Source organism: Molothrus ater, chromosome 3 (assembly GCF_012460135.2).
Source record: "Molothrus ater isolate BHLD 08-10-18 breed brown headed cowbird chromosome 3, BPBGC_Mater_1.1, whole genome shotgun sequence".
NCBI lineage: Eukaryota > Metazoa > Chordata > Aves > Passeriformes > Icteridae > Molothrus > Molothrus ater.
Genome location: NC_050480.2, coordinates 77806298 through 77831930, shown reverse-complemented (window position 1 = coordinate 77831930; position 25633 = coordinate 77806298). Strand labels below are relative to the sequence as shown.

The 25633-nt window shown below is 39.8% G+C and overlaps 1 protein-coding gene across 4 annotated transcripts in view; it reads right to left on the bottom strand.

Annotated features, from left to right (window-relative positions):
• ROCK2 (Rho associated coiled-coil containing protein kinase 2) overlaps positions 1-21396 on the bottom strand; it is a 104307-nt gene extending 82911 nt beyond the window's left edge. For all 4 annotated transcript variants that reach the window (XM_054514381.1, XM_054514378.1, XM_054514379.1 and 1 more), the window contains exon 1: positions 21160-21396. In XM_054514381.1, coding sequence (XP_054370356.1) covers positions 21160-21309 — 150 coding nt within the window. In that variant the 5' untranslated portion in view covers positions 21310-21396. The remainder of the gene's footprint in view (positions 1-21159) is intronic.
• Positions 21397-25633: the final 4237 nt, after the last annotated feature.

Here is a 25633-nt window from a genome sequence, read left to right as displayed (position 1 = left end):
TCAAACCTTCAGATTGAAAACACCACAAACTTTTCAATATTATGAACTTTTTTCCCAGCAAAGTCAAGCTTTTAAATAATACTTTTCAGAATCCTTCTCTTTAGACTAGAACAGTTCAGCTGTTCATTTTTCCTCTAGAGGCACCTACAGGCCTTGGGAGGACACCAGGAGTTTTTCTCTGACCTTAGTACCTTCTTTACATTGCTCTCTGAAAGTTTGTTTGTTTTCAGTCTACCCAATGGCAAGAAACAATACTCCAGTTCTACTTCACAGCTAAACAATGGCCACCCACCAACTCCACAAAAGCAGAGAATTCCAAATAACTACTATCAATAACCATTTAGAAAGAAGTTCTGCATATCTGTTGTATGAAACAATACTATCTCAGCATTTTATGCAAAAGTATTACATTTACCACGCAATTTCAGTTGTAACTCTATTATAAACATTTAACTTCCATATGATGCAAAGAGAGTTTTTAGTAAGGATGACTGCATAGTGGAATTTGACAGAAGTAGCCAAGATAACTGTAAAATGCTGTCAGTAAATTATCAAATGTTTGATAGAATTAGTATTTTACAGCACTTCAAAAACTTGACTGGGGAGCAGAAGAGGATCTAGCCTGGCATGATCTCTGAAGGAGGCACACACCGCTGTGTGTGTGCCTCCTTCACACTGGGGTTTCATCAACAGAGTGCCTGGGTGGCCGTATGAAGCTGGAGCTTTACATTCATTGTATTTATTTTATGTAATTTCTTGGAATGCAGTTTATAGCTTAACACAGAAATCTGTCCAATCTTTTAGTTTTAGCTCTGTGATGTCATTTAATTTCTTTAACAAGATAACGACTTTCAGACAATTAAGCCCTTCATGAAAAGGTTATGTAAATGAGAGCATTAATATATTCCTTCCATGACATTACAATAATGCACCTACTAGATTTATAAATAAACTCCGTGCACTTTATGCCTCCTACATCATCTACCTCCACGTCTCAACATCTCAAAATATCTGGCTTATACAAAACAAATTTTCACAGGTATTGCAAACACTAACTATACAGAATGGTATTTTATAATGACACTTTGAAAAAAAATTAAAGTTAATAAGTCTGAAACTCATGCCCAAACATATTAGAGTCAATTAAAATAATTTAAACAGGATTGTCTTAAAGGTAAAATGAGAAAAAGCCTAACTGTAGTGAATGACCCTTGGAATACATGATGAAGTAGTTATTTGCTACATCTTTTGCTACATTTGCTAACAAAGCCTGAAGGACTTCCACAAATAACAAGTGTTGAAGTGCTAAAACTGTAAAACATGTTGGTAATTGCTTTATTTCAATTCACTGAAGAAAAGCAATCAAAAATAGCTCTATGGGAGGAGTTTTGAGATGGAAATACTGAACAGCTCATACTTTTCATTAAGAGTGACCAATACTTATAATTTTAATATAAAATAATTACAAATACATGGCATTCAATATACACGCTGTATCAAGGACAAGTGTGAAATAACCTTTTGAAGCTTCCTTCTTTTCATTTGCCCCAGACTGCAAAAGAGCCATTACGTTGTTGACCTGATTAAGAAGCAGCTGAATAAAAACCACAGAGAAATGGGAAGCTCGAGCCTGTGCTATTGGTGATATCCACAGCAGTCAGGATGGATGTCTCAAGAACTTACTCCACCCAACTCTTCCCAAAACAAACTTCGGAAGCAGGTTAACACTAACATTTGCTTCCAAAGCTGTGTGTTGCAGGCACCTAACAATGAGTAAATAAATTACAGCAACCCACAGTAATTTTCAGAGCTGCAGAGTAACCAGTCAAGCAGCATATGTTTGCATACAGAAGTGATCTATTCAAGGTCTGAGGATGAAGTTCCAGGACAGTCTAAACCAGTCTCCTTATCCCCTAAACAAAAATCCCCACCCCTCCTTTGCCTCAGCAGTTATGTCTTTCTCACCCTGAGCAAGCCAGTTTAGGGAGCCAAACTGGACAGGTCTTTGCTGTTTTCATTTTTGGCCATTTATCCCCTTAAACCTGTTCACCGCAAGGCCAAAGAAGTAAAATAATCAGTGAAAAGGCAGCAGAAAGAATATAGCAACCAAGGCAGATCAGTCCCATGCACGGGGAATTACTCCTGAGAAAATGTTATTTCATTCAAACCTGAAACACATGGAGGGTGGAAAAGCAATAACAAAACAACAAAAAGCTGTAAAGAACTTCTTTCTTTTATTCTACCAATACAGCTTCACTTGAAAAGAAGTTGTATATCTTTAGAACTGACTATTTCTTGGCATACTAATCAGTCTAATCAAAATAGAAAATACTTCCATAGTTCTGTAAGAAAACTATACTAAGCATACTATCAATAGCAATTAGTTTATCCACAGAAAATGTTTTGTTTCACTAAGTTATGGTTCATATCCAAATGGACAGACAGACCTCTCAAGAACAAAACACTCCCTACATATTTTAGAGTAATCCACTAAGTTCATTTTTCACTTCCTGCCAAACATAAAAAGAAAGTCAAAATGTCAAAACAATGAATTTTTACATAACTATATAAAAAACTCTTCACACATGCAAATAGTACCTTCTTTTGCTTAGGAAATAGATCTGTAAATTTAGAGAGAGTGAAGAAGTGGAAGATAACTTTTAAGAAAATCATACTGACATACTGCACAAGGGTGCCCTTCAGCTGTAAACACAAGGAGCTATATTAGAAAGGACATATTTTGGGAAAAGATTAATCGTAAACTATTATCCTCTACAGAGAAACAGTAACATCACTTCACCTCTTCAAGTAATTTTCCTTCTTCATTCTATTTAAGACAATGGTCACGACCTTGCTCATAAAAGTGTTGTTTGGATTTGTATCAAGTAGTTTGAAAGAATGTTTATCCTGAGTTTCATGTATCCGCACTGTCAACTTGAAAACCTCTTTCCTCCCTAACCTTAAAAAAAATCCCACCCCGCAAAAATCTGAACCTTTTTCCTCCTCAACTTCCTATCCCATACTGCAGATAAGCCTTACTTACTCAACTTATCTTAAATCTTGCTGGAGTGCTGCCATACAATTTTATTGACATGAAGATTTCTGGAGCCTAGTCCTGTTGTACCAAACACTGCAGTGTTCCTCCAGAGCCAGACCAGCTGTCTCAAAGCATTTGCCTTTGGCTCCTGTAGTAGATTTAGACTTTGCAAATCGATCTCATCATTCCTTGAGGAACACAGAGTTCAACTGGCCCTTACAGTGTCACCACACCAGTGAAATCTCTCATCTGAAGACTGTGGTATATAATTACATTCCTCTTGAGCAAAGAAGATTTGCAAAACAGAGATGAGTTTTATCATCTCTATTTGGAAGCTTGAGATTTTGAGAGACTGGTCCAAAATTAGGCAATGAAATTACACAGAATTAAGGACCACAGAAAAGCTCGCCACCTTTTCCACCACAAGCTGCCTCTTTCCTGGTCATCTGCTACATTTTTGCTGCAGGGTTTTGTCTCCAAATACCACAGCTGAGGAAGCTGGCATAACAACTTATGCCAGCAAATATAATTCCCCAAACTCTAAACCCAAAGAGAGCCTGCAGCTCTGGGGGCAGCCAGTGCTCCAGGTCTGAGACAGACTGCATTTTTCTTCTCTCTATCAAACTCATTTTTTAAATACATTTTATGACACTGAAGTGTGTTCTTTCAACAGCATTTGAAGTTTGGTGCAGAAAGTTTCTCCTACAAACAGTCAAGAGGTTAGCAGTTACCACAATCACTTACAAAATTAGTGCTTAAGAAATACTATAATTTATCCCAAAATTTTTATATATATTTATTTTTTTAAGATGACCTGTGTGCGTTTGGAGAAAAAGGGGAGAAAAAATTGATAGCTGGTTATTTTTTGATAGTTTGGGTTGAAACTGCTTTTCAAAGACAAGCCTAGCAAAGGTAGTGCAGTTCCTACCAAAATGAGCAAAGTGTGTATAAAAGCAAAGTAAATGTCACTAAATGCTTAGCAAAATGAGATAAACATGAGAAAACATCTGCCAACCAATACCACCTGATTAAACTTACTGAAACACGCAGGGGAAAGAAAAGACAGGTAGTATATATATTTCCTTACTAAAAATATTGAAAAATACTTATTATTATTTCCAGTGTTACATATTCATGTTTGCCAAAAAGGTTGAAAATTCAGAAAATAAACACTTAGATAATCATAGCAGAAATGAAGAGTAACACATTTTTGTAACTACTCAAGTAAGGCACATGAAACAAATCCCAGGCCAAAACTCACTTTCAGTAAAGAAATACTGTCTTCCCATTACAGACACACACACACACATACATATATATATACACACAACAAGAAACATTGTAGACTCTGACCAATGATCTCAAAGAAAAGTTGACAGCACAATGGAAAAAAGTCAATGTTTTTCAGGCATTGTCTTTTAGAAAAATAATAAAAAGGTTCTATCAACCTGTTCATATTTAAAGATGTGACAAGTCAGTAATTTTAATTCTGTGTTTTTCATCACAGTTGCAAATATTCCAGTTATGCTCCAAGTTTCACCTGGATATTCCAGTAACAGAAAATAAACCATCTGGAGTCTGAAAAAAATTAAATAAAATCATCACTGGAGCCAGGACATCTGCCCTTTCCTCTTCCTCCAATTATTCCTCCATAAAGCATAAAAAGCTTGCTCCAAAAACACAATGAAATACCTGAGAAAGAAAGGGCAGAATTCCACGGAAATTAGTTGAATGTATTACTGAATGCATGACTAAATTTCACATACAGTAAACTCTTTGGCTTCAAAGCAGTAATGACTAAGCTCACAGTACTACATGCTAACAGAACACACATTCAAACATTAGCTCTTAGATGTCAGGAATCTACTTAAACAGAGCATATTTTTATTAGGAAATAGACTTCGTCTGTTAGCCTCTACTGAAATGGCTCCATGTTGCTCTAAGATGAGAAGAGAGATTAGAATGAAGTGGGTACAACAAGTATCTTACATATCAAAGAGATGACAAGGAAAAATTACACAGTCCTGGCAACAACCACCCAATCCACAGCTCTGTGGACTGAAACAACCTTATGTCTAATTCTGAGCCTATAAGTAGTCCTACCTACTTAATTGTATTTACTAAAATGCTTTAAGCTAAACATGCGTGTAAGGGCTTGCAAAACTGCACTCTAATAATATTTCTGAAAAACACTCCTCCTGCCCCAAAGTGTCTTTCAAAAGACTTCCAGGAATCCATCTCTCTAGGATCCATTTCACTTTCATGATTTGTTAAGTAATAGTTTTAAAAATCCATGTCTGACTATCTATTCTGTTTACCTAGGGGAAAGAATTCAAACAGCCAAAGAAGCTTCCCACTATGACAGAGAAATTTGTATTTTTTTTTTGTGAAGGGATAATACATTCACATTTTGACAACATCTGAACAAGTATAACAATACAGACTTTTGATTAGCTGTATTTGATTTTTGACATTAGTGTTGTCAAAAAAAGGAAATTGTATGAAAGTAACTATACCCTGGGACCCCAACTTCTCTGAAAGAAAACTGTCTTTAGCTTATCTAACCAAGAGATCTGGTATCTGCAGAAATTCATCCTGCCATGGTTCCTGCACTCTAATGATGAAAAAAAAATTTACACTCTCAGTCTGTTACCAAAACAGAGCTCTGAATTGCTTAACATCAGGCTACAAATCGGAAACAAACTGAATGTAAAACTGACTGCAGTGACACTGCCAAGTGGCAATTCTCTCCATAAATTGTATTTGACATAGTTTTCTAACATTTTCAGGCAAAAAAACAAGAATACCAATTCCATTTACTGCAGTGAACTATTGCCTGCTTCTTCATGTGAACCTTATGAAGTTCAACAAGGCCAAATGCCAAGTCAAGGACATGAGCTGGGGCAATCAGACAGGCTGGGGGGATGAAGGAATTGAACACAGAAGAACTTTGGGGTGCTGGTGGGTGAGAGGCTGGACATGACCCAGCCATGGGCCCCTGCAGCCCAGAAAGCCAAACATGTCCTGGGCTGCATCCAAAGCAGCGTGGGCAGCAGGAGAGGGAGGGGATTCTGCCCCTCTGCTCTGCTCTGGTGAGACCCCACCTGCAGAGCTGCACCCAGCTCTGAGGTCCCCAGCACGGGAATGACATGGACCTGTTGGAGTGAGCCCACAGGAAGGGCACAAGATGATCAGAGGGCTGGAGCACTTCTCCCATGAGAAAAGACTCAGAGAATCGATTTTGTTCAGCCTGGAGAAGAGGCTTCAGGGAGACCTTACTGCAACATTTTAATATTTAAAGAGGGCTAATTGGAAAGTTAAAGAGACCTTTTAGCAGCGCCTATAATGACAGGAGACAATTTTTAAATTCCAAGATGGTAGATTTATAACGGACATAAGGAGAAAATCTTTACAGTGAGGATGTTGAGACGCTGGTTGTCCAAAGAGGTTGCAGATGCCCTGACTCTGGAAAAATTCCAGGTCAGTTTGGATGGGGCTTTGATCAATCTGGTTTAATGAACAATGTCCCTCCTCATGGCATCGAGGTTGGAACTACATTATTTTAAAAGTCCCTTTCAAGTCAAACTGTTCTGTAATTCTGAAAGAATTTTGTAATCAGTGCTGAAAATGATACATCAATAATCAGCTATTTCCTTAATTTGTAAATGGCACCCATCATTAAAAATACTTCTTTCTTTTACCAACTGTAAAATTAAACATCTCTTTTCTGTGGAACCTTCAGAAAAATTTTGTCTATTATAAATATATCTACCTCTCCATCAAAAACCTAGAAGTAAAACCTTTGTTCTTTAAACAACCTTGTTTCAATGCTAACACTACTGATGTAGTTGATGTTGCCCTGACGTAAGAATATAAAATCAGAAAACTGTGTAAGGTCAAATTAGTATTGATATAGTTTAATTCAGTCAGGTATCAAAGCAGGCTGCAGTGGTGTCAGTCTGCTTTGTGCCCGTGTAACAGAACCTCCCTACTGGAGATGGAGCAATAATAACATGGCACTAAGAACAACTTTTAGCTAATCACTGGCAGCTAACAACTGAAATTAGTCACTTGGCATTTCTTATGTTGATGAATTCCACTATTTCCAGAAGAATATATAAGCCAGTATTTATCTTTAAAACAAGCATGTTTACTCACAGATTCCTGCTTTTTCCTAAAAGAACAGATTAAAGCAACAGACTAAAGCACAAAAAATCTGTTTAAATTATCAAAATTCAAACACAGGCAAGTACTAATCAGAATTGACGTTTTATTATTTTTTTTAAAAGAAACCCTTTCCAGTTTCTACCATTTTCTCTGTACACAGACTAGTAAGACAGTGTGATATTACCCCTGAATGTGATAGCAGAATTTATTTAATTCTTTTATTCTCATTCTCTTTTCTCATAAACTTATATTAGCATGTTCTAGTTGAAGTGTTCTCTGTAATCTGAAAGAAGCTACAGTATTTGCAGAGCAGTGCATAAATTTTTTTTTCTTGGACCACGCTCTCCTCAAAGTTTCATTACCAACACTGTGGAAGGACATGCAGATGATGGCCTGCATTCAGAAAAAGTAGGCTGCATCAATAAACACACCATTCACTTGGAACCCACCCCTCTGGAGAAAGGAGATAGGCTGTGGATTTTTTAGTTTGCTTTGGAGAGGTTCAGGATTGTGGGTTGTTTGGTTTTCTATGTTATTGTGATAGTTCACAGAGTCATAGAATATGCTGAATTTTAAGAGACCCACAAGGATCATTGAGTCCAACTTCAGGCCCTGAACAGGACACCCCAAGAAACCCACCATGTGCCTGAGAGGATTGTTCAAATGCTTCTTGAGCTCTGTCAGGCCAGTGCTGTAACCACTTCCCTGGGGAGCCTGTTCCAGTGCCCAACCACCATCTGGATGAAAAACTTCTTCCTGATATCCAACCTAAACTTCCCCTGACTCAGCTTCATGCTGTTTCCTCAAGTCCTTTCACTTGCCTTGAGAGTGAAAAGATCAGTGTCTGTCCTTCTTCTCCTCCTCACAAGAAGCTGTAACTGCAGTGAGCTCTGCCCTCAGTCTCCTCCAGGCTGGACAGACCAAGTGACCTCAGCCACTCCTCACACGGTTTCCCCTCAGGGCCCTTCACCATCTTTGTTCCTTCCTTTGGACACTCTGCAGTTGTTTCATGCCCTTCTTACATTGTGGCACCCAGAGCTGCCCCAGCACTGGAGGTGAGGCTGCCCCAGTGCAGAGCAGAGCAGGACAATCCCCTCCCTTGCCCAGCTGGCCATGCTGTCCCTGATGCCCCAGGACAGGGATGGCCCTCCTGGCTGCCAGGGCACTGCTGGCTCGTGTTCAACTTTCTGCTGACCAGGACCCCAAATCCCTTTCCATGGCACTGCTCTCCAGCATCTCATTCCCCAGTCTGTGCACACAACTGGGATACAACTGCCCCAACCCAGATACAGAATCCAGCATTTGTCCTTGGTAAACTTAATATGGTTGGTGATCATTCTGCAAATCTGCCAGGATTAGCTGAGAAAGTGATTCAGGCTAGTTTTAATCTAGGTTAGGTACTCAAAGCAATTCACAACACACCAGCACAAATATTGTGTCACCACCGAGGTGGTGCCTCAGGGAAGCAGGTGGAGCTACTGCTTTAACTGATAGGGAAACGATTTGTGTTAGCCATTTGTTTTTCAATAGATTCATATAACTAGTAAAGGAGAAAGACAGGGGTTAAAAAGTTTCTGAGATCACTGAGGCTTAGTTTCTCATACTGAAAAACTTCCCTATTCTTCAGATTTCTGAACATTTCTTGTTCTTATTTTAAAAGCTGCTTGGTATCTTCATGTAACACTGTACAATTTTATTGGTTCATTTACAAATTCTTCCAAAACAGATGTATTCTTGTTAAATACATAAAAATTTGATTGGTACTACCATTAATGACAGAAGCACTTAAATACAAAAATATACATTTTTAAAAATCAAAATCTAGACTATTAAAGAATAACCCAGAAAACCTTATTCCAGTTATAAAGACCACCAGTAGACCATGTCTGTTCCTCCTCTAAATGTGCTAGTCCTAAGGCAAAAAAGTTAGCTTGCTGCCGTTAATAATAATTATGGCACATGTATCTGAGAACACATCTGTCCTCTGCTGTGCCCACCTTTTCCCAAATTTTTATTTACAACATCCCCACTGTTTTATCTTCCTTCAGAGCACTGCAGACTACCTGAGAATATTTAAGCTTGTCTTAATTACTGCTGCATTTACATCCACATTACAGACCACAGTTATCTGACCCAAGCACGGTACGCCTATTTACTAAGTTCATGTCTGCAAAATCTCATCTCTTTCTGCTTCTAGAAGTAATTCAGAAACAGAGACAGCATCCTACAGCATTTTTAGGCTTCCCTCATCCTCCATGGACATTCTAACATCTTTGTCTATGGCTGATAGAGATCTTCACAAAGGAACCCACATCCTCAGGAAGTTCGGTCTTAATCTGACAATCAAGTACCTTGTATCTTCAGAACGCCAGGACAATTTCATAGCCTTTTCAAGGTAAAGCAAAGGCTCCTGGGCACTGTAAAACTTGAATCAGACATAAAATATTCTTTCCAATTAATAACAGCTCTGCAAGGTATTATCTTTATATATGCAGGCAATGAAATCCTGTCTTTTTACTTTGTCAGAAGATATACAGGACTGCTTTCATTGAGACAGTTAAATTAAAACTCTATCAGAATTTGTCTACAAACTGATATTAAAAATATCAGCTGAGATTATGGTAGCAAAAAAGAATTTTTTAAATAGAATAATATTTTTCAGTTTATTTAGTTTGTGCTTATTCCACCATAATCACTTTCCTTTTTAAAGCAAATATATATTTGGAATATAAAGAATTAAGAAAGCCCACAACTGTTAAATAAAAATATGGCAAGAAATTCAGGGCTAAGTGAATAGCCTAAATTACTTGGGAAAGCAAAGCAAAATAGAAAGTAGATTTCAAATTCCTCACGGTTTTATAAGTGGAAAAGTTTTCCCACAGACAATAACTCGATGTTTCCTAAATTTTCCTTCAGCTTTGGCAACAAATGATTCTTATATGGAAAGTCAAGAAAATATTTGCCTAAGACCTGAGCAGATTAATCCCCACAAGAGCCATTCCTCAAGGAATCACAATTTTTGCATTTGAAGAAAAAACTCATGCATAAAGACCATTAAGGTCAGAAGAAGTGTATGCACTTGGCTAAAGATTATGAGGAAGAAAAAAAGTTTTATATTCTATGAATATACACAGGTGGAGAGCACACAACCTTGACCTAATGAGAAACAGGACAGCCACCACAGCATGGCACCACCCAACAGCAAGCAGAGATCACTAGTCTCTACTAAAGCAGAATTTAAATTTGGGGATACAAAGTCCTTGTATCAACAAAAACCAGTTTAACAGCTCCACTGCACATTGAGTAGGTAAGAGTATGACCCTGGTGTTTCAGGCCATTCTAGACATAATTGGGTCCCTAAATGATTTGAGTTTCTTGTCATTTCTTATTACCCTACATGGAAAATGTGCATATGACTAGCTAGATACACATCACTGTCAAAGGGAGTTCAGACACACAAAAAAATTGATTATTGAATATGCTCACTTACTCAAAAATCTATATTTTCAGAAATAACTCAGGAATAACATGAGATAATTGGTGCTGCTCTTGTTTCACTTGCTGCTACAGACGTGGCCTTGGAAACCATCATTCACTCTGAGCACTGGCAAGGTTCATTTTAAGCCTAAATTGCTGATCATTCTGCTGGTTTTGACTTAAATCACAGATTCACAGAAGGATATACAGAATACTCTGAGTTGAAAGGGTATTCTGGTGAATCCTTTTGTGAAACAAGAGCAGCACCTGAACCTCTGTGTGAGGCCTCCAGTCCCCTCACTGTAACCACAGCGATGTTTCTGGACAATCTTGGGTCAGGAACTTCCCACTAGGGACTGGGCAACACCACACCAGGTACAGGGGAGAACCCTGACACAGTCTGAGTTACTGTTATTAGATACAAACTTACAGAAGACAGTGACATTTTACCACAATAACGACTTTTTCAATAATTTTCTACATGCAAACACAAAGAAGATAAAAAAAATGTTATGCTTCTCTCACAATCCATATGTGCTTTCAGCATCAGTGACCCTATGATATTACAGCTTCAAGCACATTTGTTTGTCCCCCACTTCCATTTTAGAGGAAAACTGACGCAATAGTGCTAAGAGTTCACACATGAGAAAAAAAATCAAGGCATGATGGCAGTAAAACCAAAACAAATTCCACAATTCAGAAATTTAGTCTGTGTATAAACCCAAGAACAATTAACATGTGCTAAGAAAGGAGTCCAATTACATGGCAGTCTCCTTCTGATAAACTCTAGAAAGTAAGCTTGAAATCAAAATAGAGCTAAAAAGTTCCACCTTGGAATAAAATGTGTCTAAGACTTTTCTTCAGTCCTGCTTCCTGCATACTCCAGAAAGGCAAAACAGCCATTCCTCTCCCCTGTGACATTCATCATCCATTTGATGTAAAACACTGACAAACAGAAATAACTTCAGTATACATTCACTTGGTTTTGATTTAACAAAAAAGAATTTGTATTGCAAGTATACTGCAATTTTATTAATTCCCATCTGTCTGTAAGACATACTGCATATCTTCCCTCATAAATTTAGACAGTGTGATTTCAAAACACGAATACCACATAACCATATGTACTTTTACCCAACCTATAGCAAACATTCTTTCAGCAATATGGCAGAATAAGCAGAACAGTCTATTCTAGGTAGAAAATGTAAAATAAGCTCTGCAGTTGGGCTCAGTGCTATCTCTGATTTTCTGATTCAGTGCAGTCCTGCAGTAGAGTCATATAAAATAAAGCCATGAGCTTTTAAAATAATGAACAACTTCATACCTTAGAAAATTTTTAGTTAGAGTTTCCACTTTATATATGTCAAAATTTGCCAAAGATGTTTTCACAGGTAGAGAGGGGACATTTGGGACTTCTGCCACTTGAGAAACACTGCAAGGCACATGTGGGAACAAATACTGGTATTTCTTCTAAAAAATGAGAGCACTGAAATAGTTTATTTTGACACCTAAATTGCCTTTCTTCAGAGGCAGCCAACCATTAAAATAGACGAAATGATTCACACCTCATGGTGCTACTGTTCCAGGCTTCTACGCATATAAACTATTCCTCATCACAGTGTCCACATTTAGTGGTTTTCTTCATAATCTGAGCAGAAATCATTTCTAAACCAGAGATCTAGCTAGATGTCTATAATTAAAAGGAATTGCCAACATAATATTTTTTTCAGATGATGTAGCTTACATTAGTGTATTTATTATTATCTTTTAATACAAGCTTAAAATATTTCTGACACAGAACACTACGTGCATACGAAACAATGTTCAGGCTGCCTCGTTTGCTGTTACATTCAGGTTTTACCAGCAGAACTCTGACAACAGAGTTCTGCTGCTTCCCACCCTCACTGTCAATAACATCACATTTGCAGTCAAGACAAATCCTTCAGTTCTGGGAAGATGACAAGTGGGGAATAAGGAAAATAACTTAAAAATGCAATAAAAAATAAGCATATTCCATATAATTAAACTGATACTGAAGAATGAATTTGAAAGCAATTTAGAAAACAGCTTTATAAAACTTAACAATTTAGTAAGAGGATTTTTTTTTTGCAAGTGCAGCTATTTTCAGCTTTCCCTATCAGATATATAGTACAGGTGCTTGTAATACCAGCATGGATGCAAGTCTTAAGTTTAACAGAATTATTATTTTGTACTCACAGAGAAAAAAAATTAACATAGAATAATGTTTAAATTAATAGCAGCAGCAGCGATACAATCATAAACTGCCAGTACCTCCTTGCCAGATGAGTAATTCAAGCAGTTGTTCTCAGTCACTTTTCATATAAAAGAACATAAAATAAAAGGGGGGGGTATTTTATAATCTAGGTTTATACACCCTAAAAAGGTAATTCAATTGAACAGGCCAAGAAATAAAAACTATGGCTTAGTGCCTAAGTGGCCTAACTTTTACTGTTGGAGGAGGAGGTCCCGAGATGTTCCCTAAAGGAAACAGATCATGCATGCATACCCCTGGCATTGGAAAGGTTTTCATTTCTCACTCACTAAACCACCAGCTTCTAACGTGCTATTATTTCTTGCTCTTCTTCATTCTCCTAAACTATTAGAAGGAATAATTCTATTCCTAAATTGAGAGACTTCATGGTTATTTTATCACAAAAGTTTAAAATTCCACAAAAACCCCCATAATTCAGAAGTCAAGCATAGTTATAAAACTGTGCAAGAAGGGGTGCAACCAATATTAAGTAAGCTCAGAAGATCTTTTATCTATTTACTGCAGCTTGTTTCCAATGACTCTAGCTGCACATTGTAGAAGCCTATCATAATATAGCCTTCCCTATATAGCAGATGGTGCTAAAAGTCATTTACAAATAAAAATCTGTGTCCTAAACATGCAACAAATGAAAAGGCTTGTCTCCCTAATCTTGTACTTAAAATGATCAGCACTAAACTGAAAACTGAGACTAGAACAAACTAGTTTCAGTAACCATAAGGAAAACCAGTTTAAACTATTTTCTGTACGAAATAGAACATTTTTATAGCATAGGCACGCCAAACGTTTGTATATCCCTCAACCAAAACCTCTGCTATTACTGTTTCTAGAGCATAATCTCTTTGAAAGTATGCAGATACACAGTACTGTGAATTTATCAATGCAGCACTCCTAATTTCAAACAAAAGAAAAATAAAGAGGGTCAATCAAGTTGTACAGTAGCAACAAACAAAAGCAGATTTCCAAGTTCAGAGTTCATTCAGTAAAAAGGAATTCCCAAAGAACCTGAAGATCCTTCTCTCTGTTCCATACTAGGGTAAATCTATGCTGTTGACAGAGCTATGTTTGATATTTAATCAACAATGAAGCTATAGACTTTGGACGGCTACCTGTAACAGCAGTGACATGGACAAAGAACAATGATGCGTTACAGCCTTTAAATAGTAATCAAATTTTAGTTAAACTTTAAATAGCATTTGAAAGAAAGTGTGGAACTCAGGCATTTTTCTTCTAGTTATTTATTTATTTGGTGACAGTAACAGTCAACATTATGTGTTTTGAGATTAACAAAAAAAAGGAGTATTTGCTAAAGCTTAACTTTTCTTCTTTCATAGCTGTTTAAGCCTACTTTCAAGCCTGTATGTGACCTCCTCTTCATTTCCTCCTGAAGAAAAGTACAAGAAAATTCTTGTGTTTGGATGAGTCACCCAAACTTTATCTAGCTTTATGTAGGATCCTGTAATTCTGTACTTTAAATACGGACTAATAAAATCAGTACCCATAATTTAGAACAGTCAAAAGGCAATAAAGCAATTACTGATTACCTGAATCCTCAAGGTTCAGAATTAAACACTTGGGCATGGCTTACTTGTGATCAACTTTTTAAATCACCTAAAAATAAAGCTTCATCATCTTAAAAATAAAGCTTCATCATCTCCATTTCATATAGTTGGAAATGAAGAAAGATTTGTCTGAAACCATGAAGTGATAGCAGTAGATTAGGATTCAGACTCTCCTGCACACCATTTTTTTATTCTCTGTACCATCCGAACAACACTATCCTAAAAAAATGAATGATGAAATGACTGTGGAATTAAAGTATCAATGCTGAACACTATCAGAACTCATTAGTCTCCATCTGGGCACACAAAACACAAAGCATGTGATGGGTTATTTTTTGCAAAAGATTTGACTTAGGTAAGTCATTCTACATGAACTAAATTAAAGGAAGACAAGCATAATCAAAACCCCTCTGTATGTCACACCCAGATTGTTTTTCTTCTCGTGTCTATCACCTTCCACACCCTACAACAAATGAAGCAGAGACTGAACAGAAGGCACATTTCACATGACAATGAAGAAATCTGCGTCCATCCAACAACAAAACTCCATGACACTTCACAGACAAAAAAGGGCCCCTCTTTCAATAGCTGTAACAGTAGCAGACAAACACAGAGTAAAAGCTAAGTCCACACCACACAAAGCACCTGTTACAGACTGAGACTATCCACCATAGTGAAATCTCGACAAAATTCACAAAATCACAACGTTCCAAATATTGCAAGCTGTCAGCATGTTAGGGGCCCAATCACTGATTGTAGCATACAGTCTTAATACTCTGTTAGCAGGTAATGAATACAATGCTGCCAATGAAGGATGCAGGTGATGCCTCACCTGTGCTCGGGCAGCCAACACTGCACTGCTGCAGCAGCTTCACACACGGCAGGTATGGCTGGGCAACCGAGCGCTACATTCAGCCTTGTGTTTACATTGCCAACAGCTCATTAAAATAAGTTTATTACTAGCCAAGTCTGCCAACATAAACACTGTATTCTTATTCTTAACCAATGGGATGTACCAAGAAAAAAAGTATTTAAAATAAATTTGTTACCAGAATCATTCGCTGCTCTACAGTGTAACAGTTTAGAAGAAACCTTGGACACAATATAGCATTCTTCCCCCCCAAACCCCCCATGCTTATGAGTTATAAAAATACACAGATTTAATTTCTTTTTATCTTTCATTATGTAAAATTCTACTACCCAATTTTAATCACTTTCATCTTTAAAATCCAAAGCCAGCTCCTCTGTGACACTGATACAATTCCAGTCATATTTTGTAGATCAAACACTGGCAAGAAATCATCAACTGATTGCTGTGGAGATTGCCTACTGAGGTAGCACTTTCCTTTCTTTTGAAATTAGACAGCTTTTGTTATGGATTGCATTACTAGACAAAGAGCCAAATGCTTTGGCACTGCTCTGCATTAGTTAGAACTGAAAATGTACTTTAAAAAACAGGTTCTAATAAGCATTTGCACACATTTCAACTGAAACTGAGACTACTAATATTTGGAAAAGTGAAGAGTTCCTGAACTTTTATTCCTGCACACATAAAACAGAAGAAAACTCTGCTAATTTGCTAGTGTAGGTGTATTTATGTTTCTCTTAAGTTGTTACAAAGATTGAACAATTAAAGGATCCTAATGACATACTCTGCAATCTGATCAACAGAGATGAAATACTGGGAGTGAACATGCCTATTGTGAATACACACACACAAAATCTGCATGCATCTCGTGTGGCAGTAAAAAGACCTGAAGCTGAGCAAAATGTTCTTTCTGTTTTCTCAAACCAGAAGTGAAACACTTTAATCCTAGTGTAGAATAAGTCAGAATATAAAAACACATAAAGCTGTCAGAAAAGTAGAACTATCTTTTTCCAGCTAACTATACTGCTATATATAAATCCATCAGAGGGGAACAATGAACAAAAGACAATTCAGTTTCCTTAAGGATCATAATTTTTAACTCTGCAGTAGATGCTCTAAAATTACAGATCAAAAATAGAACATTTATAGAAAGAGTCAGAAACTAAGAGAGAAATAACAGCACAAGAAATATAACCAACAAGAAAAGGTTATTTCTTCAAGAACAGAGAATCATCTGGCCTTCAAATTACTTAGTGGGCAATGAATTTTAGATCAGATCCTGCTAACTGCTACATATGCATCTCTTCCCTGTACTCTCTGGCTCAAATTAACACAACAGATTGTTCTTGCTGATTCAAAATTATGTGTGGCAATAAATTCAGGAAAGTGAAACAACTTTCATATTAATTATTAAATACTTAGAAAGTTCCTAAGGCTAAAATCCTGCAAAGGAATACCTTGTATCAGCCATGATGACCTGGAGATCCTGAATTAACAGAGCTCAGCCTAGTGATCTGCTCAATTAACACTCTTGGAACAAGGCTGGCATCTACTCAATTGATGAGATCTTTATGGACAGATGCACCTACTGAAAGAATGGGAGTCACAGCTGTATCTCCACTTCACTTTTCATTAAGAATAAAATTCCAGGGTCCTGATGTCAATGATCCATGTAGATGAACATCTATTCATGTTCAAACTAGTGTAAATACACAGTTTACCTGTCAGCTTTATTTAAAAAAGAAATAAATGGCTAATTAGTTCAGTTTTGGTTTGTGGGTTTGGGTTCTAAGGCATGTGTATTCTGAGACACTTGAGCACTCTCCTGCTAATCATCTCTCCATTTCTCAGTCCATCATACTTGCATGCCAGCACAGCCCAGCACTGTGCTCACAATTTCACTGATGCACTGCCTAATTAACAGTTTTAAGAGCTCCTTCTTTCAAAAGCTGACACAACCATAGCAGAGCAGCCAGAATATACTCAACATTTTACACCTCCAGTGTAATGCCAAACTTCAAGCTTATGACTAAAATCCTGAGGCTTGCACTGGACCAGTGAGTCCAAGGGCAAACACCACCACCTTTCTCTGGACAACTGCACTCGAGCAGCACCAGCCCAGGCAAAGCACTGCAGAAAGAGCATGGTAAGATTTACCAGAGTTGTTCATCACCACCACACAACTCAAAAGTTGAGTTCAGCATGTGCTGAAGTGATACAATTACACATGGCAAGGAAGTGGAGGTCTGGATTAGTTTTACACAGCCTACAGTGACCTCTCTGCTCTTGTTTTAGAGAAGGTAACACTTGCCAACACACCCCTACTAGATAATGTGTACGAAATACTATCAAAAATAACTCAGTTCATACTGTAGATAGAGCTTATGTGCAAAATCATAAATGCCCAAATGTATTTGAGCACTGTTAAGCTTGCCTTAAATGTAGCTGTCAACTCAGAACTATTCGGTAGGAATGTATTTATAGAAGGGTTTCTTATGGATCAGCCAAGGTCAAATGCCATTAAGTGCTATCATCCATGTCTACATGCAGTACACATAAAAATGTCACTTCATTAAATTAGTGGGTGACACAACTGGCAGAAAAGCAAATAATAAAAATATGGTAGCTTTATAAAGTAATCTGCACGATCTAAATGTAATAGAGAAAACAGGTTTTCATAACCACTAATGCACTGTTCCATGCCCAAAAAGAGTAAGACTGTACCATAGAAAGCTGTGACAATATCAAAATTATTTATCTTAGCATAGGCAACCTAACAACAAGCTTTCAACAAGACACAATGAGAGAATGAGCACTCAGCCAACGCCTCAATGAGGTTGCAATAACCACTTCCCTTTGTGGATGTCTTTGCTGACACCTACCACAGCACTGAGCACACAGTTCTAGCATTCCTCTTTCCATCTCTTTATCAGAACAAAACCAGAAGAACCCCACCAAGTGCTGGCTGTGCATCTCATCTATGCTAATGAGTAGAAAGTCCTCCATGATTTTTCTTTATTTAGCAGAAGAAGGGTGGTAATAACATTTTGCCACACATTTTGGTTGGTTGGTTGTTTCCTGGGACGTTTTATTTTGCCTTCATAACTGCCTGTGAGAACAAACTAAATGCAGAGTTCTCCATCTCATAATGCCTCTGAACTGAGATTGCATAGGTCTTTTTTGAAGATATGCTTTAATCAAACACAAATAATTATGCTCAACACAGGCATTAATAACTGTTAAGGCACACAAGATAGCAAAAATCCCATTAGAACATCTAACAGTCTCTCTTGAGCCCCGAAGGGGAATGGGAGGAACATAATCAATCAATGTATTTGGCTTCATAGATTCTCCTGCTGAAGAAACAGATGGATGTGGTCAGCCATCCTGTGGTCAGAAAGGTACGCAAAGAGAGTCTCTTCATTTAGAGCCACTGAATAAAACATCCCTTGATGACAGTGGAATTGCTATCTAGAGAAAGACAGCTTATTACCTCAGCTTCTCACGTCTTTCAAATTTACACCATGTGTTATAGATCAACAGCTACTTTTTCGCTTTTTACGGCTTCCCAAAAATAAAGCATGCACACAAAATACAGAATAGCAGCTGTTTATGACTTTTTACACTGTAAGGAAATGAATTCCATTTTGAATTCCATTCCACATTTTTAGTTTTGGTTATGTTATTTTTGGAGGATGGAATAGTGGCATTCCAGCTAGTCTTTTTAAGATGCTTTCCCTTAACTCTCAGTTCATATTGCTGTATTTCTACTTTTAACTGAAAACACATTTCCACTTTTGATAATTTACACTGCAAGGCAGCTCGTTAGTAAACAAGTAAATTTTTCAATATTAATATGCTTTCATACTCAGACTATTCAGCAGCACACCAATGCAAAATTGATGTCAAATTTCATAAAGCAGCAATGCCAGAGAGCAAAAGAAAACGCTTTTACAGGAAATCTGTTGCAAATTTCCTAAATAAGAATAATAAATAGTTCATTATTTCATACACAGATATGTACACTGCACAAGCTAGGAAATCTGATTGATTAGCATAATATTTCACTTGCTGCTAGTTTTTTAAACAATACTTATAGACAGAGTGTAGAGTACAGTGATGACCTTTACTGTAAAAAAATGCATTTACAATCCAGTTAACACTCTCCCATAGTTTTCTTTCTCAATGTATTACATGAAGCAGTCTACATTGCTAGCATATAAAACAAACAAAAAAATCAAGTTCTAAGCAGCCCAGTCTCAATTTTGCAGCTAGGATTTATCTTCAGAAACACAAACATATTTTAGTGTATTCAATCTACATCCAAGGCATGGGAGGTGAGAGAATAAAAGAATCATGCATATAAAAGTATAAAAGCAGAGTGTGAAAAAGTCTACTGGGGTTAAGTATTAACCTGATGCATTTTTCAGAACGACTGTACTATTTTTAACTGCTCTTTTTTGGCCACAGGTCAAAGTTTTCCAAGCAAAATACCAAAGTGAAAATGCTGGGAGCGAAGCCCAGAGGCAGCTCTCTCTGCTTTGACCTAGGCAAAAACTTATCTGAATCCAGTCAGATATGTAGCACTGTTTCCCACCCCCCTCCATTGACTATGGCTGTCATTATGCCTCTGAACATGTATGAGAGGAATAACAGCACCACAGCCTCGGGAAGAACATTTTTCAGATGTTATAGGAAATTCCTATATTCTCCACACAGCACAGGCATACATTCTGTTCAGTCAGTTCCTGTATTTTTGGCCAAACAGAACTGAGTCATTTGAAAGCACAAAAAAAACCACAGTGTATGTGCCTTGAGCAACTGCTGGAAGGACTGGGATTTATTCTCCCTTTTTCTGCTCCTCATAACTGGGACATATTGGAAATCTTGGGGCAGACTGGAAATATAAGATTTGAAGACCCTAAAGTATTTATCAATTAAAATACTAATAATTATAGTACTAATAATGAAAATAATGATAACAGTGATAATAATAATGATAATCATCTGTCTCTTGGCTGCCTTTCTAGAGTTCAGATGGTTAAATGAGAAAATCTAACCCCTTTTACACTTCTTCACAAGGGCATAGATTTCTCACTAAAGTGAATTGTATTTCATACACTCACACGGAAAAATGCTATTTGAAACAGGACACAGACGAATCAATTTGCCCCAATGAAAAATAAACGTGAAGGGTCACTGGACCCCCCAGTTACATTTCTCCCTTAGGCGTGTCGCCTTTTCCTGAAATATTTCCACATCTCACAGCAACCTCAGCTTCACCAGGGGACGTTTCACAGGGGGTGAGCGATGGGTGCCGGCAGCGCACACAAAGGCAGGTACTTTGGGGACGGACACGCTGGGATTCCCAGGCGCGAAAGCGAACGGTGTGAACGAACGATGCTGGGAGGGAAAACAAGGCGCTTTCCTCTCCCTGCATCAGACCTCGTCAGGGACGTTTCTCGCTTTCCCCCAAATAAGATGTTGCTAATCGAGGAGCGCTCGCTTTCCTCTCACGGTGCCATGCTCGTCCCCTCGCCCAACACCGTCCTGGGGGCGAGGGCCGCTCCCGCCACCTCCCCGCTGCCCGTGGCCCGGCGGGGGCGTGGAGACGATCCTTCGTCCTCCCTCAGGAAAGCACTTTCAGGACGCGGGAGCCCTTTCCTTCCTTCCCGTTCCCTCCCGCCCGCCTGAGGCGAGGGCAGCGCTCCCTTTGTTCCCCCGCCGAGCGCTCCCCCCAGGCGCGGCCGCCCCTCACCAGCAGGCTCTCCACGTTGACCGGGGAGCGCGGGTCGCGGATCATGGACTCCAGCTTCCTCTGGCGGCCCTCGAGCATCCCCGCCGTTGGCTCCAGCGCCTCGGCCGCCAGGGGAGCCGCCGACATCTTCCCCGCCGGCTGCTGGCTCATCCTCCGGCCCGCCTGGTGCCGGGCCCGCGGAGGGCACTGCGCGGGGCCGCCCGGCGGGCCTAGCGCGGCGGCGAGCCCGGGAAGGGCGGGGGCGGCGAGGCGGGAGCGGAGGGCAGCGCCGCCGGTGGCCGCCGCCCGGGCATGAAGGGCGAGGGAAAACGGCCGCTGCTCCGCCCGGGCGCGGGGAGAGGGAGGGGAGAGCGCTGGAAGGGAGGGACGGAGCGCTTCCCGCCGTGCCTCCGCCTCTCGCCGCTCAGGGCGTCCCTTGGCGGCCGCCGCCTCACTGCCCGCTCCGCCGGGACATCGCTCCGAGGGCGGGGGGAGGCGGGGAGCGAAGGGGGAGCGGCTGCCGTGGGGTCGGGCTCAGAGTGCGGCTCTCTCTGCAGCGTTCGCCGGCTGTTGGGGCGGGAGCCGCGATCCCCGCCAGCCTCGCTTTCCCTCTCCGCTTTCCGCGTTCCGCCCGCCCCCGGCCCGGCGCGGCCTCCCGCTCCCGGCCGCGCGCAGGCCGCCTCCCCTACCCACAAGGCCCCGCTGCGAGCGGCGCATTGTTCGGCGCTCGCTCGGCGGCCGGCTGCAGCCCTGAGCTCGGCGGGGCCGTGCCCGGCCTGGGCAAGGCAGCCGCTCGGAGACAGGGCTGGGTGCGTTTTGGCACATGAGACCTCAGCCTGCCCGCATGGCGTCAAGCACACAGGAAAAAAGCCAGAAATATTTGAGAAGGTTGGGAGAGCAGTGTTTCCGATAGCAGTGCTCACGGCATGAATCAGAGATTCGTAGAACGGTTTCGGTTGGAAGGGACCTTAAATATTTTCTAATTCCAAGCCCCCTGCCATGGGCAGTGGCACCTTTCACTGGCCACATTGCTCAGGTCTCCATCCAGCCTGGCCCTACCACGTCAGGAGTCGTGCATCCACAATTTCCCTGGGAAATTCCAGTGCCTCACCGCCCTCATGGAAAAGATTTCTTTCCCCCATATCTAATCTAAGCCTACACTCCTTGAATTTGAAACCATTCCTCCTTGTTATGTTGCTACATGGTCTTGTCAGTAGTCTTGCCCTATCTTTTCTATAAACTCCCTTCAGGTATTGAAAGGCCACAATAAGGTCACCCCAAAGCCTTCTCTTTTCCAGGCAGAACAGTCCAAATTCTCTCATAGGAGAGGTACTCCATCCCTCTCCTGTGTGTATATCCTACATGTATGAGAGGGACAATGAAGAACTAGGCAGAGGGGAGCTGTGCTGGGGAAGGTGCAGGCCATCCTCATGCTTCCCCGAGGAAGATGAGCCTCCGCACTGTGCTGGAGATGGGTACAGCCACCTTGCTGCTCTCAGTGGGCACTTTGAGGGGACAGGATGCTGTTTATCAGACCCAGGCAAGAGTGGCTACAGCAGGGAGAGTGAGGCTACTGATGCCTGAGCTGTGGCTGCAGGGATGGAGGTGGGGAATTGGATGGTAGGGATGCTCCATGGAATGGCTTGTGAGGTTGTGGCCAAACCATGGTTCCAGCAGCCCTGTGTCTGCTGGGCAGATGTTCTAGGGCAGAACAGAGACTGTGGAGGTGTCATTCACTAAGGTGGAGGGACCTCAGGGAGGAAAGGTTAACATTTTACTGTGTTGACTTTCAGCTGATAGCTGGCTGGCAGTGAGCTGATGTCAGAAAAGTGGCTCAATATTTTAACTTTAAAGGAAGAGGAGAGAGAGTCAGAGAAGTAAATATGTGAGTCACTTGCGAGATCACACTCAGTGATATTCTGAGTCAGGGCCCTGGTGCTAAACAACTCCCAACTTGAGGGAAGGTCTGCTCTGAATATCCACCCAAAATCCATAACTGGATTCTGCTTTTACAGTCCACTGAGTCAAAATCCTTAAGCCTCACAGAAACACGCACACACAAGAACATTTTGAAAAGTCAATATGGGCGTTATCACTCACGCTTTACAGTGAGCCACACTGAGTTTGTGAGAGTTTTCTGAAGGAACTGGTGAAATCTGTTTGGGAGAGGCACTGGTTATTTATATCTTAGGACTAGTTCATCTTCAGAACAGATTAGGATCTGCTTAACTGCAGCACCACCAAAAAAAAAAAAATCACATTGTCTCCTCAAACAGTTTACTTTGCTAGGAGATCTCACACTAAGTGTGAGAATGAATTGGGTTGCTACTAGGATTATATGTGGGTACTAACTGGATCATGAAGTTACACAGCCTTGCAAAACAGCAGTTCAAAACTCTAAATTACCTAAAATAAACATGATTTCTTCACTTACAGCCTATTCATTAGCTAATTTTTATAAGTAGCACAACAAAAATGTTTTGGCTTTTTAAAAGGATTTAAAATAGGTTTGGACAACAGACCAAACATAATAAGCATGTCTCTAGTGATCAATAAGGAGCTTGTGCTAAGTTCTGTTACTGTGAACAACAATTTTGGGGGTGATTTCAATGAACTCGGAGTTGGGCACTAGCTGATCTGATGATCTAAGATCTTAGTTTCCTCTTAGCTATAGGCAAGGTGCTTCTTTTTTCTTCAGTTTTTCTTATCTATAAGCTTTGTAAAAACTGATCTTCAGCTTATGTGATTTAATGGCTTTGTTCAGAGTGCTATCTAAACAAAGGTAACAAAGAAAATCTTAAATAAGTATAACAGCCCTTTTTACACAGGAAAAAAAGTGTGATTGTGACTTCAAAGGCAAGTGTGTAGAAATAGTACCTTCTTGAAATTCTTGTCCAATAGATCTATTCTTCCACCCTTCAGGACATATCTGTTTACTAGCTAAACAAGTTTTACTCTGTTACAGAGACACATTGACAACGGTAGTCAGCTGAATTCCTTTGTATGACACAAATCCTCAACAAAATCATCAGCAGAAGATTTATTGCTGGTTATAAGTGACTAAGTAACAAAAGTAGTACTCAGAAAGTCCAATCCTTCTCTCAGTGTTTGCAGAAAACACTGTTTTAATGTGCCCTAGAGGAAAAATAACACCACCTTCTGTGGTCTTTTTACAGTTCTACCTTTTCTACCTTCAGTGGTGTAAATCTCTCAGGGTATCACCTATTCCTACAATGACCATCTAAGGCCAAACTCTTCCTACTCTCTCTGTGTATGCTAGTTTTGAAGTCCCATGCAGTGAATTGTCAAATGTTATTTACTATGTTTTGTAAGGCAAAGTCCAAGTCTTCCAGTGTGTCTGCTGTAGCTTTAAGCCTAGGACTCCACAGTTGGATCCTTCATGTCTCTGTCTGTTCCCTGAAATGCTGCTGAACTCTTTAGATAATCTACAGTCCAAATATGTTTTAGGTGTCCCAAGGCAGTAGAGAGTTCACTGTTGACCATTTTCACAACTGGCTACATTTATAGGTACAGATTTGTAAGATGTTGGTACTTGGGGCTTATTGGTTAAAAGCCATCAGCTTCAGGTTGTTCCTTTAGGGTATTCCATAGTCCCCAAGCCTATTCAGGGAGAAGAGGGATTTGGCTCTGGACCTCAGGCATGCTTTCGCTACTATCACAAAAGAAGCAAAAGGAGACAAACCTCCCATGTGTGCATCTGTTTTAAGAGGAGGGGCTGTGGTTTTAGGACTTGCTGCTGGCTAAGTAAGTCTTTTGCAAATCCTCTTTTCAGGCTCCCACTCTGAAAATATTTGAAGAATATAAGAGCACTACTGACAGGGGAGTTGATTCTCCTAATAGCTAGGTTCTCTAAAATTTAGGTTTAGCACCTCGTGGATCTAGTCCATCTTTGTGTTTTGCATATGGGAGAACAGATAGAAGAGCTAAGTGAGTTGCCAGAGATATCATGGACTATCTCTGTTCAGTGACATGAATCAACTCTATCCCAAATGAGAAGCAAATTGTGACAACAGAGTAAGACGGACAAAACACCTGTCAGTAGTCCAAGTAAATACAGCCTTTGAAAGCTGCCAAAATAAACCATGTCAGACTGCTACAGGCAAAGGTACATAACTATTGACACTCGCTCAGGACGCTGCACTGACATGGATCAGTGTTGTTGTGATGGAAATAGGACAAGCAATTTTTTAGATAATGAGGTCTTGAGACTTTGGAGGGCGTAGCTAAAGATCATCATTCTACTTCCAGAAAATAATGTAGATTTATGTCATTAGTACAGGGGTTTCTTTACTTTTATATTCATAAATATGAACTAGGGGTGAAAAGGAATATAAGTTTATTGTCAGTTTTGTTTGTTTGCTTTATTTTTCCTTTCTCACATGCTAGTGTTCAGTCAGCCTAAGGATTAATAAATTATTTTTTCTGGATTAAAAATAAACTTCGTCATTTTAGGTTAGTGAAAACAGACAGGAAG